The 15,505-nt window shown below is 53.8% G+C and overlaps 6 protein-coding genes across 6 annotated transcripts; 3 read left to right on the top strand and 3 right to left on the bottom strand.

Annotated features, from left to right (window-relative positions):
• The first annotated feature begins 385 nt into the window (after positions 1–385).
• Positions 386–1,929, top strand: BO94DRAFT_165304 (18S rRNA pseudouridine methyltransferase). The gene is made up of 3 exons (XM_025605903.1): positions 386–585; positions 1,018–1,277; positions 1,349–1,929. The coding sequence occupies exons 1-3, from the start codon at positions 543–545 to the stop codon at positions 1,823–1,825; spliced, it is 780 nt and encodes a 259-aa protein (XP_025464952.1). The 5' UTR covers positions 386–542; the 3' UTR covers positions 1,826–1,929.
• A 2,720-nt stretch (positions 1,930–4,649) lies between these two features.
• BO94DRAFT_558577 (VOC family protein) lies at positions 4,650–6,519 on the top strand (the record flags this gene model as incomplete). Its single annotated transcript, XM_025614016.1, has 2 exons — positions 4,650–4,825; positions 4,887–6,519. The coding sequence occupies 2 exons, from the start codon at positions 4,650–4,652 to the stop codon at positions 6,517–6,519; spliced, it is 1,809 nt and encodes a 602-aa protein (XP_025464953.1).
• A 129-nt stretch (positions 6,520–6,648) lies between these two features.
• BO94DRAFT_166239 (uncharacterized protein) lies at positions 6,649–7,835 on the top strand. Its single transcript, XM_025605905.1, has one exon. The coding sequence runs from the start codon at positions 6,777–6,779 to the stop codon at positions 7,392–7,394; it is 618 nt and encodes a 205-aa protein (XP_025464954.1). The 5' UTR covers positions 6,649–6,776; the 3' UTR covers positions 7,395–7,835.
• On the bottom strand, positions 7,532–9,083 carry BO94DRAFT_166263 (putative ubiquitin conjugating enzyme (UbcD)). Its single transcript, XM_025605906.1, has 6 exons — positions 8,916–9,083; positions 8,616–8,746; positions 8,395–8,440; positions 8,207–8,236; positions 7,876–8,059; positions 7,532–7,809 (listed from the first exon to the last, which is right to left on the bottom strand). The coding sequence occupies exons 2-6, from the start codon at positions 8,657–8,659 to the stop codon at positions 7,670–7,672; spliced, it is 444 nt and encodes a 147-aa protein (XP_025464955.1). The 5' UTR covers positions 8,660–8,746; positions 8,916–9,083; the 3' UTR covers positions 7,532–7,669.
• Positions 9,084–10,326: 1,243 nt separating this feature from the next.
• On the bottom strand, positions 10,327–12,262 carry BO94DRAFT_537400 (acyl-CoA dehydrogenase NM domain-like protein). Its single transcript, XM_025612258.1, has 2 exons — positions 11,708–12,262; positions 10,327–11,621 (listed from the first exon to the last, which is right to left on the bottom strand). The coding sequence occupies exons 1-2, from the start codon at positions 11,928–11,930 to the stop codon at positions 10,639–10,641; spliced, it is 1,206 nt and encodes a 401-aa protein (XP_025464956.1). The 5' UTR covers positions 11,931–12,262; the 3' UTR covers positions 10,327–10,638.
• Positions 12,263–12,551: 289 nt separating this feature from the next.
• On the bottom strand, positions 12,552–15,467 carry BO94DRAFT_497189 (Zn(II)2Cys6 transcription factor). The gene is made up of 4 exons (XM_025609309.1): positions 14,838–15,467; positions 13,920–14,763; positions 13,578–13,854; positions 12,552–13,514 (listed from the first exon to the last, which is right to left on the bottom strand). Exons 1-4 carry the CDS (start codon positions 15,116–15,118, stop codon positions 12,691–12,693), a joined length of 2,226 nt encoding a protein of 741 aa, XP_025464957.1. The 5' UTR covers positions 15,119–15,467; the 3' UTR covers positions 12,552–12,690.
• Positions 15,468–15,505: the final 38 nt, after the last annotated feature.

Below are 15,505 nucleotides of genomic sequence, written 5' to 3' on the forward strand. Positions count from 1 at the left end.
TGGACTAAGATAGCATCGTATTGGCGGGCTGTGGTGAATGGGGAACGGGACCCCCCAACTGAACCCAATTGAACCAAACCACAATTTTTTCCTCGTTTTTCCATCCCGAGCCCGTTTTTCCTGCTGCGAATCTCCCCCAAACCCGAAACTCCGCCAGCCGTCCAGCCCCCAAGAATTACCCCGGCGCTCCTTCGTCTCACTCCCTTCGTGCTCTCGGCGACTTTTCATTCGCAAAAAGCATCGTGATCCTCTTCCTTCTCGGCCTCATTCTTTTTCCAAGTGAGGGGAAGCTGCAGAGCGATAACGTGAGAGAATAATAAGGAAGGGGGCAGAAGCTGCTGCTGCATCGTTTATAAACTCCGCCAGCCCATTCATTGTTCATCTCTCTTCCCTCGCGCTCTTGGGTCTTTTTTTTTCTTTGCTTTTTCTCCCTCTGCTGCCGTTGCGGTCCCGATTCCCGGTCGATAGCAAGAAACTCCAGAAAGCTCTGCCGCTCTCGAACCAAGTCTACCTCCACCACCGCCGCCAATTCACATCAGGCCATGTCGGACCCTCTCCAGGTTGCAGGGAAGAGAAAGCGAGCCAGTACGTTCAGCAATCCAATTAGAACCGCGCGGTTTGGTCTCATCGGGACGTCCTATTCACTCATCTCGATCCCAATAATCCCTCCTCCCTCTGCCATCCCCCCCTGTCCCTCTGGCATCTCGTGCATTCCCCGCCTTCTTTTCTTCCTTATCTCCAATGCGGGAGATCAACATTCTTCTTCTTCGCTGTCGTCTTTATTTTCACAGTCTTCTCACCACTGCCCCCACTCCCCGATTTGATTGCCTGTATCACTGCCTCTCTTCTATTTCCAAATCTCCGGTTCTTGTGTTATATCTCCTCTTGGAGACACATCCATCTATCGCACCGCCCTATTTTTCAAGCTGCGCAAATACCGACTGCGTGGAAATTTTTTTTTTTTTCTTTTTTGGTGAATTCACATCAAAATGGTAGCTAACCTGACTCAACCCGCAGGGACGCAGTCCTGCCCGCCTCCCGAATTGCCGCAGCTCGTTGCGGAGCAGCATGCTCCTATCCCCGCCCATGACAAGGAGACCCAGCGTTTGATCGTTGTTCTCTCCCATGCCAGCTTGGAAACCTATAAGGCTTCGAGCGGGCGCAACGGCTCAGGCCGTGATGAGAAATACTCCTTGCTCAACAGTGACGAGCACATCGGTGTCATGCGCAAGATGAACCGGGACATCAGCGAGGCTCGCCCGGATATTACACATCAGGTCGGTTGATCCCCCGGGCTCATTAGCCAAGAAGCACTGGTGGCAAGTTGCTGATGATACTTGATTTCTAGTGCCTGCTCACCCTGCTCGACTCCCCCGTGAACAAGGCCGGTAAGCTGCAGATCTTTATCCACACCGCCAAGGGCGTTTTGATCGAAGTGAACCCCACCGTTCGCATTCCCCGTACGTTCAAGCGGTTCGCCGGTTTGATGGTCCAGCTCCTCCACCGGCTCTCCATCCGTTCCACCAACTCCCAGGAAAAGCTCCTGAAGGTCATCAAGAACCCCATCACCGACCACCTGCCCCCCAACTGCCGTAAGGTGACCCTCAGTTTCGAAGCCCCCGTGGTGCGTACCCGGGACTACATCGAGTCGCTGGGCCCTAAGGAGAGCGTGTGTATCTTCGTGGGTGCCATGGCCAAGGGTCACGATGATTTTGCCGACTCCTTCAAGGATGACACGATCAGTATCAGCAACTACAGCTTGAGTGCGAGTGTTGCGTGCAGCAAGTTCTGCCATGCCGCCGAGGAAGTGTGGGATATTGTCTGAGCGAGGCACGATTGACGCTCCTATCCCGCTTCTCAGAAACGGCCAAAGCTTGACGAGGTGACGAATTTCCTTGCGCTGATACACTGGATGGGCATGATCGAGAACGGTAAGTGGGTCCTAGATCGGGGACGAACTTGTCTTCCGCGCGCTGTCGACTTTCTCTCTGCCTGGGTGGATTTGCATCGCTTGCTGTTATCTGCACGTCTTGATGGGTTTTCGTGTCTTTTTCGCGCCTCGCATCGCGGTCGCCGCTCGGCCGCTGGATGCGATATGGAAACTAAGATCACATCATATATATGGACCTCGTGACGCACTGGCGGCCCCTTTCGGCGGGCCGGCACCGGGGTCACTGCGCGGCAACCCTGCTCCGGTCTCTTCTGGTAGATGCCTCTGTTTTGAGTTCTGCAGGATCGATTGTCTTTGACGCGGGTCTGGGTCCATTTCCAATGTCTATGTGGGTGATCTGGATGATCTATTGCTCTGTAATCTCGAATGCCCCGGCAGGGTGTTGTATAGTGTCGCCGCCCTGCACTCGGGGCAAACATACATACACGCGAATACACCCGATACATATTTCTATGAATGGAGGAAACAGAACGGTCTCGGATGGCTTTGAAACCCGCCATTCAGCGCCCCTGATACTCGTCCCTGTCTTCTCGACCTCGTTTTCCCTCGCCCTTGGCCTGTGGATATCCCAGCCGGTCCACTGGCAGGCCCGTTAGTGTCGTAGACCCCGTAGTGGATGCACCTAATCGATAGTCGTGGTAGCTGGTAGTTGGTATTCGCCGAGAGGAGTCCCGTGGTCATGGCGCAGCAGTGGTGGGTGGTGACGTTTATTGCCTCAAGGAGCCAATCCCATCGACGGGGAGACTAGAGCCGATCGCACCATGAAGAGGGTCGGAATCAATGTCGAAGCGCGAGAGAAGAACCGGGAAAAGTGGGAAGGAGAGAAATGGAACTGGGACTGGGGAGAGGGCCAGGAGGGCAAAGCAGGGAGGGGATACTGCCTCAGGCCGGGGTGCCTGACACCTTCCTTCTCTACGGAGTAGTTTGTCTTTTCTCACATCGGCTCTCTCCTTACTCCTGAGTTTGACTTTCCTCTTCGTCTCCTACCCATCCCGTTTCTCCTTCCCCGTAATCAGTTACGAGGAAATGAACTCTGACTCACTCCCTCAAGGGTCTGTCAATACTCAGTGGAGAGCATGATTGTTCCAACTTGATGACCAGAGTCAATCGGGTGGCGCCGGTGGCTGGGGATGGAGTCTCCAGTTCGACGTGGCATGCAGCCATCGCAGCAGGTGGATCGCCCGCTTGGTTCGATGGATTTACTCCGTACATGAGACCAATGGAGGATCAAAATCATCCGAATGATCATGATGATGCTGTTGGCTGATGGTCACCAGAAACACCACCTCTCAGAGGGGCAACCAACGCCCTCCTCCGATGGACGACCACCAGCCCCATGATGTTCGCCTCCTTCCGCCGTGATTTCCGAAATATTCCTGTTCGGTTGTTCTAGATGCCCCTGGCCCCCTAGGTACCTCATACTTACCGGGGGGGGGAGGGGATGATCCACGCCGCAGAGTCACTGGAATGGAGCACATTTGGCGGTCAGATCGCACCGGCCGGCGACTAACAGCAGCAGATGTGCCCGAAGCAGGAACACCAAACCCCCCCATCGGTCAAGCAGATTTGCCCCTCAGTGGCACTCCCCTCCCTCAGCACGGTTGCTTGCTGACATGCCCGCCTGCGATTCGTTGTTCCCTCGTGATTGGTGACCACCCAAGGCGTCCAATGTCCAATCCCTGGCCCTAACCGAGTGAGCCCGCGTTGCAAATTGCAATAGTTTTAGGTCTTCAGGAAAGTCAAGTGAAATCCCCCCAGTAATCCCTTGGCTGGCGCCGGGCTACGCACCTGTCGCGGTTTCAGCGTCTCTCTCGTTAGTCGTTTGGTAACTGTCGTCTCCACCCCTGCCAATCCCCTTCATCCACCTTGTCCTGGACCCTCTCGCCTCACTCGAGATACTTTTTTGACAAGATGCTCCTGTTTGCGCTTGGCTCCTGCCTGGTCCCCACCGTTTTCTGATAGGCGCCCCGTCCGCCGTCGACAGGGCCACCTACAGCACCGTCCGCCGGCTTTCCCCACGATGACCTGGCGGCCATCTTGAGACTTCGTACCCCTCGTTGTTAGCTTCACCGAAAAAGTAACATCATGGGTCGTCTGAGTGTCGGAGAGGGCGGCAGCCTTCCGATAGCAGCCAGGAGCGAGCCTATCCCTTTTGGCAGCAGCCTGCAGAGCCCGGACGAGGTTGATGCCTCGCGGATACTGGGCATCGTCCGGATGCCGTGCGAGTCTATGCAAGACTGCCTGCGATAACCGGCCTAGTCGTGCTCCACGATTGGAACAACTGGTCTCTTTCCCATGTTAATTTGGTCCCCTGTTAGCTCCTGACCGCTCATAATTGGATCCCAAGTTGGGCATTTCGGGAGCATACTCCTGAGTCCTAAGGTCCGCCTGCATCTTGCCTCGAAATTCTAGTGCTGCTTCTCGGCTGGTCCCTCCCATTCCTCTCTCCTGATTTCATGGTCTTGGGTCCCTCTAGTCTCTCTCTCTGTGTATATATATATATATATATATATATCTTCCTCATCTCTTACTCGCTTCTACTCTGCAATCGACTTTGATCTGTCTTGCTGGTGGATCCATCCATCCATCTGAGATCTCTTTTATTCTCTTCTTGCTACCCCTCCGTACCTCTTCCCCTGACCATATCTACTTCCGCAACTCGCAGGGGGCTCTACCCAGCGAATTCATACAGACAGCCATGCCTGTCTCACATCTAACCCTGACGGTTGCCCACCTGCCTACCTCCACATCATTCTTCCTTTCTTGTCTACAGCCTCTGGGGTACCAATTCATTGGGCGCCATGATGACTACATTGGCTTCGGTCAAAAGACCGGCGAACCCGCAGACTTCTGGATCACCGAGCAAAAACCAGGGTAGGTGACCCCCCCAAACTTCTACTCATATTGGTAATAGTGACTGACTGCGGCCTTCTAGCGTTCCTGCGGGTGCCGCTCATGTTGCCTTTCCCGCAACCTCCAAGGACGCTGTGAGCGCCTTCTTCATCAATGCCCTAAAGTCGGGTGGTAAAATCCATGGCGAGCCCAAGCAGCGCGACTCAGACTCCGGCTACTACAGCGCAGCCGTCATTGACTTCGATGGCAACAGCATCGAGGCAGTATACCGCCCTAGCATCTCCTCGGCCCGGTCAGAGGTCAAATCAGAGGTCCGGTCCGTGGCCAAGTCTGAGGTCAAGTCTGAGCTCACCCGGCCGGCCCTGGCGTTGCTCGAGAACGGCTCGGTTGTGTCGAAGGCGAGCACCAAAGTCAGCTCCGTCAGGCCTGAGAGCGTTGCGCCCCCCAGGTCTGAAGCCCGCTCGTATGCTTCAAAGGCCACGACTGCCGTCGAGAGACTGCCTCCCCCGTCGGAGCGCGCCCCGTCTGTTGTCAGTCGTGATATCCAGCAGGCTCCCACGGTGATCACCCGCGAGATCCAGCCGGCCCCATCGCCCACCTATATCGTTCACCACACCACTCACACTACCACCCAGAAGGCTGACGACGGCAAGACGGCCAAAACCATTGTCGGCACCCTGATTGGTGCTGCTGCGGGCGCTGCACTCGCTTATGCAATGACCAAATCCGACTCCACGGAAGCATCTGAGACCACGCCGCCCCCGTCGTATTCTCCTCGCGACATCGCGCAGTTGCTCTCCCCGTCTCAAGCACCATCCCAGGCCCAGGACGAATATCCCGGCTTCAGGGCCATCGAGGCTCCCCCTCCGCGGAGCGTGTATTCTTCGCGATCCGACGCCCGTCCCAGTCTTACTCGCAGTGTCACCTCGAAGAACCCTCGCGCCAGCACCATCTACGAGGGCACCGAATTCGTCCCCCGGGGCAGTGGCGGCAGCGTCTATCTCGACGAGAACGGCCGCCGGGCATCCGATGGAAGCGTGTACACCACCAAGGATATCCCCTTGCGGGCGATCGAGTACGCCCCGCCGGCCGATCCCCGCGGCTACCAAAACACCCTGGTCAGCAGCTTCCACGACAAATCGCGGGCGATGGACGGGGCGAGTGTGTATTCGTCCTCTACAGTCCGTTCTCCCTCCAAGGCCAACTACCAAGAGTCTCACCATAGCTCTCATCACTCATCCCACCACTCTTCCTACCACTCCGTGACCCGTTCCCAGGCCGGCAGCACTGCCTCTTCCAACCGCACTGCCCGCCAGGCCCCTGTCCCGGAGGGTTCTATCGCCTCCTTCAACTCCTACCGCAGCGCTACCAAATCCGGTGTCTCGGCTCGCCAGGTTCCTCTTCCCGAGAGTGTCGTTGATCTCGATGTCCAAAGCCATGTCACCCCCGACGATTCGATCAGTCAAGTGGACGACTCCCGGCGGTCCTCCTACTCCCATCGGTCGCATGCTTCGAAGCCTGCCTCCCGAGTGTCCAAGCACTCGAAGTTTGACGACCCCGTCAAGCCCAGCGACAGCGTCAGCCAAGTTTCTACCAACGTCTCCAAGGCCTCTCAGCGGACCATGAAAGCCGGTGGTGATGGCAGCGGCGGCAGCATCGCTCCCTCCAAGGCAGCCTCGAAAGTCAGTCGCAGAACTACCAGCCAGGTAGCCTAGACCAGACCACCATCATGTCCCCTTCTTCTCCATCACCACTTTTATTACTTTTCTTCTCACTCCACGGCATCCACATGGTTGTGATAATTTATCTATCCGCCGATCGACGGGCGTGGTCTTGGACCGTCTGCCCCGGCAACTCTATCAACACACACATTGCATTACTTACTTGTACGTGAGGCATATTTGTTTCTCTACACATTGAGGATTTGGACGAGCATGAAATGAGGCGTTTTGTTCTAATCATTGTCTAATATATGCGGGTTGGTTATGTCGTTTTGTTTTGTTTTACTTCAGTTCGGTCTAGCAGTTCATCTTCTATACTATACAAGAGCTGCATACAAATGTGGAACTTACTTTCTATCTTATTGGCCTTTTCATATTTTGAGCATTACGGACCCAGTCACTGTTGGTCAGCATTGGGGCGAAACATTGAATGCATAGTTAGCTGTCGGGTGCCCTGGATTCGTTTAGATTTCGGGTGTCCTTCTAGAAGGATGATCATTATCCCATTCGTTGGCTCTAGAAATGCATACACCGCCATTCTGAGTCAAATCATTCCTACTAGTGACGATCTACTACGTACTGCACAGTACCTCAACAGAGGGGGTTACATAGCAGGACGATCCCGGCCCCTCTACGACAACGAAACACGGCTCGATCCACTGGCTGCATTGGTCTTTTGTTCGATTTTCCCTATTGGATACAACCCGCCAATCGCCACCAGCAGCATCGCCATTCATCACCTCCCTGGCTTCTCCCCATTCCACCACCTCAGGCAAGCCTCACGACCGTACCAGCAACATCCTCGCCCCAGCCCCGACCCGGGGAAATTCGAAACCACGCGCCTCCCGGGTCTTATGTTCATCAGGTAACATTTATCCGACTCCGCCGAGTGAAATAAAACATGCCATGAATGCATAATGAGAAGTCGTCATAATGATCGTTGGATATGACATTTCCCGCCAAAAGGAGAAAGCGAAATAATGGGTAAACGCGGAATTTCAGACACACGCAAATTGTCACGAAAACAAGGAAAGGATCTACGATCACGGTACGCCAGGCTTCGGATCTGATCTAACGGGGAGAAAGAAGACGCAGAAGCGAATTGGGAAGACCAAGGTGGCCGTGGAAACTTGAATTGAGAAGATCAGATGGCATATTTGCGAGTCCATTCACGCGCGGTCGCCTCGTAGCGGGGACGGTCCGTCTTGTACACGTGAGCTATTTCCGGCACCAACGGGTCGTCGGGGTTGGGGTCTGTGAGCATCGAGCAGATCGAGAGCAGCACTGTAAGGAGCAAATTAGACTCTACACGGTCGGAACGTGCGGGAGACGGGATGTGGGAATACAAACCCTTGGAGATCGTGAGAGCAGGGCTCCACTGGTCTCTGAGAATGTCAAGGCAGATGCTGCCGTTGGAGTTGATGTTGGGGTGGTAGATCCGGGTGGTGAAGTTGACCTTCGGGGGCTTGAATGGGTAGTCGGTTGGGAAGTGGATGTTCAAGAAGAAAACTCCTCCCGAGTATGGAGAGTCACCCTGGTGTAAATCGCATCAGCATGATTCCGCTAAGGTAACATGGCTATAGAATGCCGTCGAGTGCCGCAAGGTCCCCTTGTCAAACAAAGGGGACAAAGGCTCTTCTCAAACATCCGGGCTCCAGCAAAACACTCCGGGGATACTCACAGGACCCATGATGGTTGCTTGCCAGTGGAACTGTGCAGCAAGACTACTTGTCAGTATTCACATCTAGACAATGGACTGTGACGACAAGGGGTTGTTGCGCAGATGTTGCGTAGGGCTGCCCCGCCGCAGCCGGCAGGAGCGGCGATGCGACCGTCTGGAACGAGGGGTCGGAGGGGCTAAAACCATACCAGATCATCTCCCGAGGGACCAGCAGAGCAGGAGGAGGGGGGATCACTGTAAGATCGAAGACAACCGCATTAGCATAATTCTATACAAGACCCCGGCCATGTGTCACCAGAGGCGCTGTTTGGCGGAGGAGCAAAGCGGCGCCCCGCGGCCGTGGTGGGGGGTGTAACACCAGGCGGCAACAAGGAAGAGGGGGACAGAGAGGGTTCAAGGCATCGCTTACCGGCCGAGATCAGTGAGTTCCTTGTTAATTCTCTTGAGAGCCATGGTGAAAGAGGTGTGATGTGAAAAGAACGGAGAGGATCTCCTGGGTTAGGTGGGAAAGCGAGTGGTATTGAATTTGAAGGTGGAAATCTGCACTCGAGGATTCCGGGTCAGCAACGGACGCAGAATAGAAACGGAGGGGAGGACGACGAGAGAAGACGAAGTGTAGAAGATAACAATGTCGACTAGACTGGAGGGAGGGGGGGAGATCCAAAGGGGGGTGGTGGCTGGACTGGAGTGGTGGTGGAGGGAGACTCACCGTGGGCTGATTACGTCGGAAGACGAAGAGGGGGAATTGGGCTGAGAAGGAAGGAAGGAAGAGAGAGAGAGGGAGAGAGAGAGGAAGAAAGGGAAGTGGACGGGATCGAGCGAGAAAGAGGGAAAGTCACCAGCCCCCCCAATCACGCCGTATTACCCGTCATTACCGACCCGGCCACACGCCGGGGGGGCCTTAGTCAGGCATCTTTCAGCCACACGGCGCCACATTCCCCCCCCTCTCTCCCCTCATCCATCGTCATTATTTAGGATTTGATACATGCAATCGTTCCCTCATCCTAGATATCTAGATGAATGGATCCTAAATATCACATCCTACAACAATTGCCAACACTCCCTCTTCCCATCAGTACCAGTATCCCACCCTCTCACTCCATTAGCCCCAACATCACCCCCCCAATGCACATTAACAACCCCTCCATTCATTCATCATCCAGCCACACTCTAGGACAGCGCAGTCTCGGGTCCCTCCCAGACGGCAATCGGACGGGGGAAACCGATAGGCAAATCCACTCTCGCTGGTGGCCACTTTCTTTTCCCAATGCTGGTTCTGCCCGTTAACTGGGCCAACATCATGAAAATGGATCTTTTCTTCCTTTTTTTTTTTCCCTCCTTGTAATTTAACCCGTAATCCACTGCGGACGTCATACACCAACTCTCCTAGGCTCTTTACTATAGCGCAACCTGCATATACCAACATGCATGTAACTTCCCAAAAGATACTCCGATATATATTGAGGTAGTATACATGTATATTAGATGCACACTAGGTAAAGCCTACCCGATATCTTTCCCTGTCATATTTATTCTCCAAAATACGGAGTAGTCCCAACTAAACCATCTAGCCCCATCGAACTCCTCAGTCCAGTGCCCCCCTTTCCAACTGGATCAGGTAGTGTCTGTGCCACATGAATCTGAGATTGGAACGCGGCAGTGGCGACGGCTAGAAGAGTCAAGAACAGGGATAGTATTGATATTTACTCCGGACTAAGTAAGAATCATAACCCCACTCAAAAAGAAGGTTACTACGACTTGCCCCCTCTTCTTCGGGAATTCAAGACTCGAATCACTGGTGAGATAATGTTCATTGCCGGGGGGAGTGCGGGTTATACTTTGGACTTTTCCGGTGGTTAGGGTGGCAGACATGGTAAGTCTTCCGCTGAGAGGCGAAACGCTTCGTGACTAGGGGAAAATTACCAGTTTCAATAATCAATGGTCATGAAGCCTTGCCACGTGGCGCAGCAGTTTTCTCACGTGATATCAGATGAGATGGCTGTTTCTGGAAGGATCGATGGGATTCAGTGGTTACATTCATGGCATATGGAAGGTGTGGATGGTTGGTTGTGGTTGTCCTAGTTGGTTATGTCTTCGTCAGGGCAGAGTGCTTATGTACATATGACGAGGACGTCCACCAGGTGGACATTATGCTCCGCGCAACTTAGAGCATCTATATCGTGAATGGGCTTGTTGTCTAGACAAATGCCTGCACGCCAGTGATGGCACGTCCCAGGATCAAGGCTGCGTAGTCAAGTAGTTAGTCGCCGACTTCTAGATGCAGGGGATGTGGCACTCGCAGTGGATGTCACTTTGTCCCTCATATGTCTGCACCACGAACAGATTGGCGACATGCCGTGCAATATGGTACTCGTCACTGGCGGCATTACCTCCAAAAACTTCCTGGAGTCTATGGAAAGTAAAGTATCAGGTCAGCCCAATGTTTTGTAGAATATATCATGCCGAAGGCATAATAAACAAGAGAAGGGAGATGCATACATCCGAGAGTTCGCCAGGGCTCGATCACAATTCTGTCTCTTGACCATGGAGATCATTTCCGGCGTGCATTTTCCAGCATCCTTCAGCCTGGCTACCTGTGTTGCAGCCAGAGTGCCGTACGCGGCATCCGTGGCGGCATCCGCCAACTTCTTCTGAATCAGTTGGTACTTCGCCAGCGGATTACCCTTGAACTGCTTGCGCTCCAACGCGTAGGTGCGCGCGCGGCTCAGGCAATCTTCGAGGGCACCCATAGCTCCGAAGGCGATACCCAAACGAGCACTATTGAGACAGGTGAAGGGACCAGCGAGGCCCTGGACTTCAGGGAACATGTTCTCCGCAGGCACAGGACAATCGTCCAACTGGATCATGCCGGTGATTGAAGCGCGCAGCGCAGTCTTGTTTTTAATGGCGGGCGTCTCCATGGTGCCTGGAGGGCATTGGCTGCGCTCCACCACGAAACCGCGAATCTTACCCGTGGTCTGCAGTTTAGCCCAGACGATCATGATGTCGGAGATAGGAGAGTTGGTGATCCATGTCTTTGTGCCAGACAACAGATAGTATCCCTTCTTGGTAGGATGCTCCCGCGCAACCGTCTCCATCGAGCCAGGGTCGGAACCATGATTGGGTTCCGTGAGACCAAAGCATCCAGCCAGCTTTCCCTTCGCCAGATCCGGCAAGAGTCTGTCCTTGAGCTCCTGGGTACCAAAGTCATGGATGGCCGTCATTGCCAGAGAGCTCTGCACGGACATTCCCGAGCGATATCCTGAGTCCACGCGCTCAACTTCCTTTGTAATCAGACCGGAGGCAACGGTGCTCACGCCAGCGCAACCATATCCTTCAATACTCGCTCCGAGAAGGCCGAGTTCGCCCATCTCAGTCAGGATCTGGCGGTCATAGTTCTCGTTTCGGTAGGCATCTAATAGGTGCATCAGAATTAGCCATACTAACCATTAAATATACTATCAATGCATGGAGATTCTTTGAATAAAATCATCTTCGTACCTAGAACGCGGGGTAGCAATCGTTCCTGGCAGTACTGCCTAGCTGTGTCTTGAATAGCCAATTCCTCTTCTGTGTACAAATCCGATGTCACCAAGGGGTCCTCCCAGTTAAAAGCAGTGGCGTATCCCCGGACCGAAGCATTGCGCGAAGCTGCGGATGCCCTGCACAGGCGGTTTGCGGACTGGAAGTGGCGCGACGCCGTGCGGAAGACCGATGGATTCATGATCGGAGATTGAGGCGACAGCAAGGGTGTAGTTGCTAGGTAATAATCTGTGACAAGAGAGAGTCAATTGATAAGCGCAAGAATCTCCAGCGTGTTCAGATGCAGGCCCGGACGGCTAACTGGGCTTGCGACACTAAAGGGATGGATAGGATAGTTCGAAGGATGTTGCGGGGGAGAGTTCCAGGCACGACCGAGTCGGCGCTGGGACCCTCAAGTCTCGGCAATCCGTCGGAACGGCGGGAAACTTACCCAAGGATGCACGACCACGCTGGAAGGCAATTGTGCTGGGGTTTGCTCGGGTGGGAGGCCAGCTGGAGTATTCTGTATGTTCGTCATCGCCCTTTATATCAGTGAAAGACCAAAGACTCTTCTCTTCAACCGAGCCGCGGAGGGTCTTTGCCGCGGCCGACTCGGGTGACATCCCGCTCCGTCGGCGATGGCGTCCAATAACCGGCTCGCCTCAGACTGATATAGATAGGTACACAGTGACTCTGGACTCGACCTCTCCACTTGCTCTGGCTTGGGGTGCAGTCATTCTGTGGCCAGCTTACTGGAACATGGTTCTATATCGTTTTCATGCAGAGTCTATCTACTAAGGGTAACGCAGTTAGAGACTCTCCAGGACCATGTCGAGAAGGCAATTGGGATTTAATGTATGAGCTTGAGCACTATATATCATTATTAACCGAGCTGGATTCCCAAAGGACTAGTCCACGTCAGTCTAGATCTCCTTGTCTGTCCTGCGGGAGGACGTAACGCTTCAAGCAGGCATCTGGGACTGAAGGAAATCGAAGACCCCGGTTGGAAAGTAGTCCTCATCAAAGCCCCAGAGATCAGCCATCATGGGATCGACGGAGCCTTCAGAGAGACCAGTCTGTTGCTTCGCCTGTGTTGCCTCGGAATCGAAGCTGTTCCCCCTCTCAGCGGACAGAGGAGCAACGCCCAACAACGGAGGAGGATGGTTTAGTATGGTGTCCCGTTCGCCCAAAGGCTGAGCCCCAGGGATTATAATAGGTTTAAACATCGACGAGTTGTCAAGGGAACTGTGTGCCAGAGATTGGTTATTTCCAGAGTTCCTCTTCTCCCATTCCTCCAACCCCGTGAGCATCTTTCTCAGACCACGGGCTATATGGTGACTGAGGTGATGCTCGCTTGCACGCTTGCTACAGGAAACCATCATCTCAACAATCCGACCGACCAATTCACGTACGTACCCGACATCGATGAGTAGGCCGGCCGATGAAATGGAGTTCTGCTGACCCTGATTACTGGAACTGTTGTTGGAGCAGCCCTTGGCAGCAATCTTCAGCAGAAAAACGGCGGCAAAAGTGATCATGCTGTGGAGGTACAACGGAACACCAACCAAAGCCCTCTGGATATCAGGTTCATCCAGAACGACCAAGAGCGTGTCGATAGCAGACTGGATGGCCAGGTTCGCTCGTTTCTTTCGCTGACTAGACATGTAACGCGTCGATATCGAAGAGTGATAGGTCCGCAAAGCCACCGAATTCAGCTGTAGACGAGAAAAGTGGTAATGCAGATTGACAGCCCTGTAAGGATACGCACCGACATATCGACTCCCAACTAATTGTAGGAGCCACGTTAGCAAATCTGGACGAGGAGATGATATGACGGGATAGACTGTACCTAGACGGGGATACCAAGAAGTCCGCCAGTCCTCAAGATCAGCATCAAATTTTTCGATTGTTGAGAATTGGCTATCGGGAACTTCCAGGTCAACATCAGGCCCAAAGGCGTGATATATCCGAGTCAGGATAATAAACAAATCGACCTGGCTGTGTAGGCGCAGATCGCCTTGTTGAACGTTAGGAGGAAGGGTGAATGTATTATGGTTCGTGATACTCTGATCCTCATGGATTATCGGTGGTCGTCCATAGGCGATAGAGAAGTGGTGCTCTAGGGTCTAAGAAGGTTAGTCTCGTTGCGCGAAGCACAACAACGGCCAATCCTGATGACCTAGGGACGTACATAAAGAAGATACCACAGCCTAGCTTGTTCTATATGCTCCGGGGATCCTTGAATAGCTTTTCGGTAAGACTGGTGTAGATTGCGCTCGGTGGCAATCCGGACTGCATACCCGGACAGCTTCCAGCTTACGTCCGCAAGCCAAAAGGCGCCTATACATAACGCGCGCAAATCATCCAGGGTGTGGTGTCTGTCTAGCATTGATTCTGATGCTAATCTAGCAAACTCCGTATAGCAAATATCGAAAGTCCGTTCTTTCTTGGGCATATGAAGTGCCGTGACAGCCAAGATGGCGGCGGAGAGCATCGAGGAAGAGTTCCTCACAGAGGTCAGGTCTTTGTGGTCCAGTAATATCCCATCCCAAAGGTAACGGCTAAGTACTTGATCAAAGTAGGAGAATAACTCCTCTGCCTCGTGTAAATATACCACTCCCCGCGAAATGAAATCGCTGACAAGAGCCCGATCTGGAGCATGATGTCTCCCTGGTGATGTCGTCTGAATATCACTCAACTGAGTCACTTCGTACAGGCTCCCCATCGGAGCAGTGACTAGTGAGGAGGTTCCGTTCTCTTCCCTGTCAAGGGCATATTGTGAGTGTTGTTGAAAAGTCGTGTCGGACGTACCGGATTGATGTGCTCCTCTTTGCACGCTGGTCTCGAGCGGCTCTGTTCCCGCATCATGACCCGTCGAAAGAGGCGTATCCTCCATTGACACCGTGGAATCTTGTCGATCCCTTTTCTTGGATGGTGGCTCCGTCGACTTTCTGATGGCTTGATAGTGTGTGAGATCCGGCAATTGGGCTTTTCGGAGCAAATCTGCCATTGCGAGCTCCATTGTGGCCTTCCATCTAGAGAACCACCGGTGATGGTTAGCTGCATGGTCTATTGCAAGCTACACAGACATGGCAAAGGGCATAATTACTCCGTCTCGTCATCCAGCAACGTCTGAAGGCTCTTGTTGACGATACAATCCAAGCCCATGCGGCGGCATCTATGGCAAACGGACTCCCCCACATTCATATCGCAGCGGACCTTATGCCGTTTGCATTCTGTGCAGGCACGAATCCTGCGCGAGATTTTGGGGACATGCCTTGGGCTCTGCTGTGAGTCATTTTCCGGGGTAGGATGTGGGCGCGGCTCTTGAGGGGAAGCCGCTGATGAGGCGTCACCATTAGACTCGAATTGAAGACGGCTTCGCTTCATGGTGCCGGTGCGCGCATCGTCATAGGCAGATCATGTAGCTAGCTTGGGTGGGGGTGGCTCGATCTTAATCTACCAAGACCAGACAAACGGCACGAAGCAGAGACGAGGACGAGAGAGGGGTTTGAGGCTGGGCATGGCAGATGCTGGCGGTTGCTTTTCCGTGAGCTGCGATTTGCCTACTCGACCGAGACGGCCAGGCCCGATAACAGACGGCGCCTTACTGCTTCGGACCGAGTTGCCTGCACGGGGTTCATGGCGGTGGGTCCTGAGGGCCTTGCAGCCTGAACCGGCTTATGTAAGAGCCTAAGAGGAACCGGGGAACCTTCCATCCGCGGGGCGGCGTTTGTCACGTGTGGCGTAGCTTGCCGGCTGCCGCTAAACTGAACC

The sequence above is a fragment of the Aspergillus sclerotioniger genome (genome assembly GCF_003184525.1).
Source record: "Aspergillus sclerotioniger CBS 115572 chromosome Unknown BO94scaffold_23, whole genome shotgun sequence".
In the NCBI taxonomy this organism is placed as follows: Eukaryota; Fungi; Ascomycota; class Eurotiomycetes; order Eurotiales; family Aspergillaceae; genus Aspergillus; species Aspergillus sclerotioniger.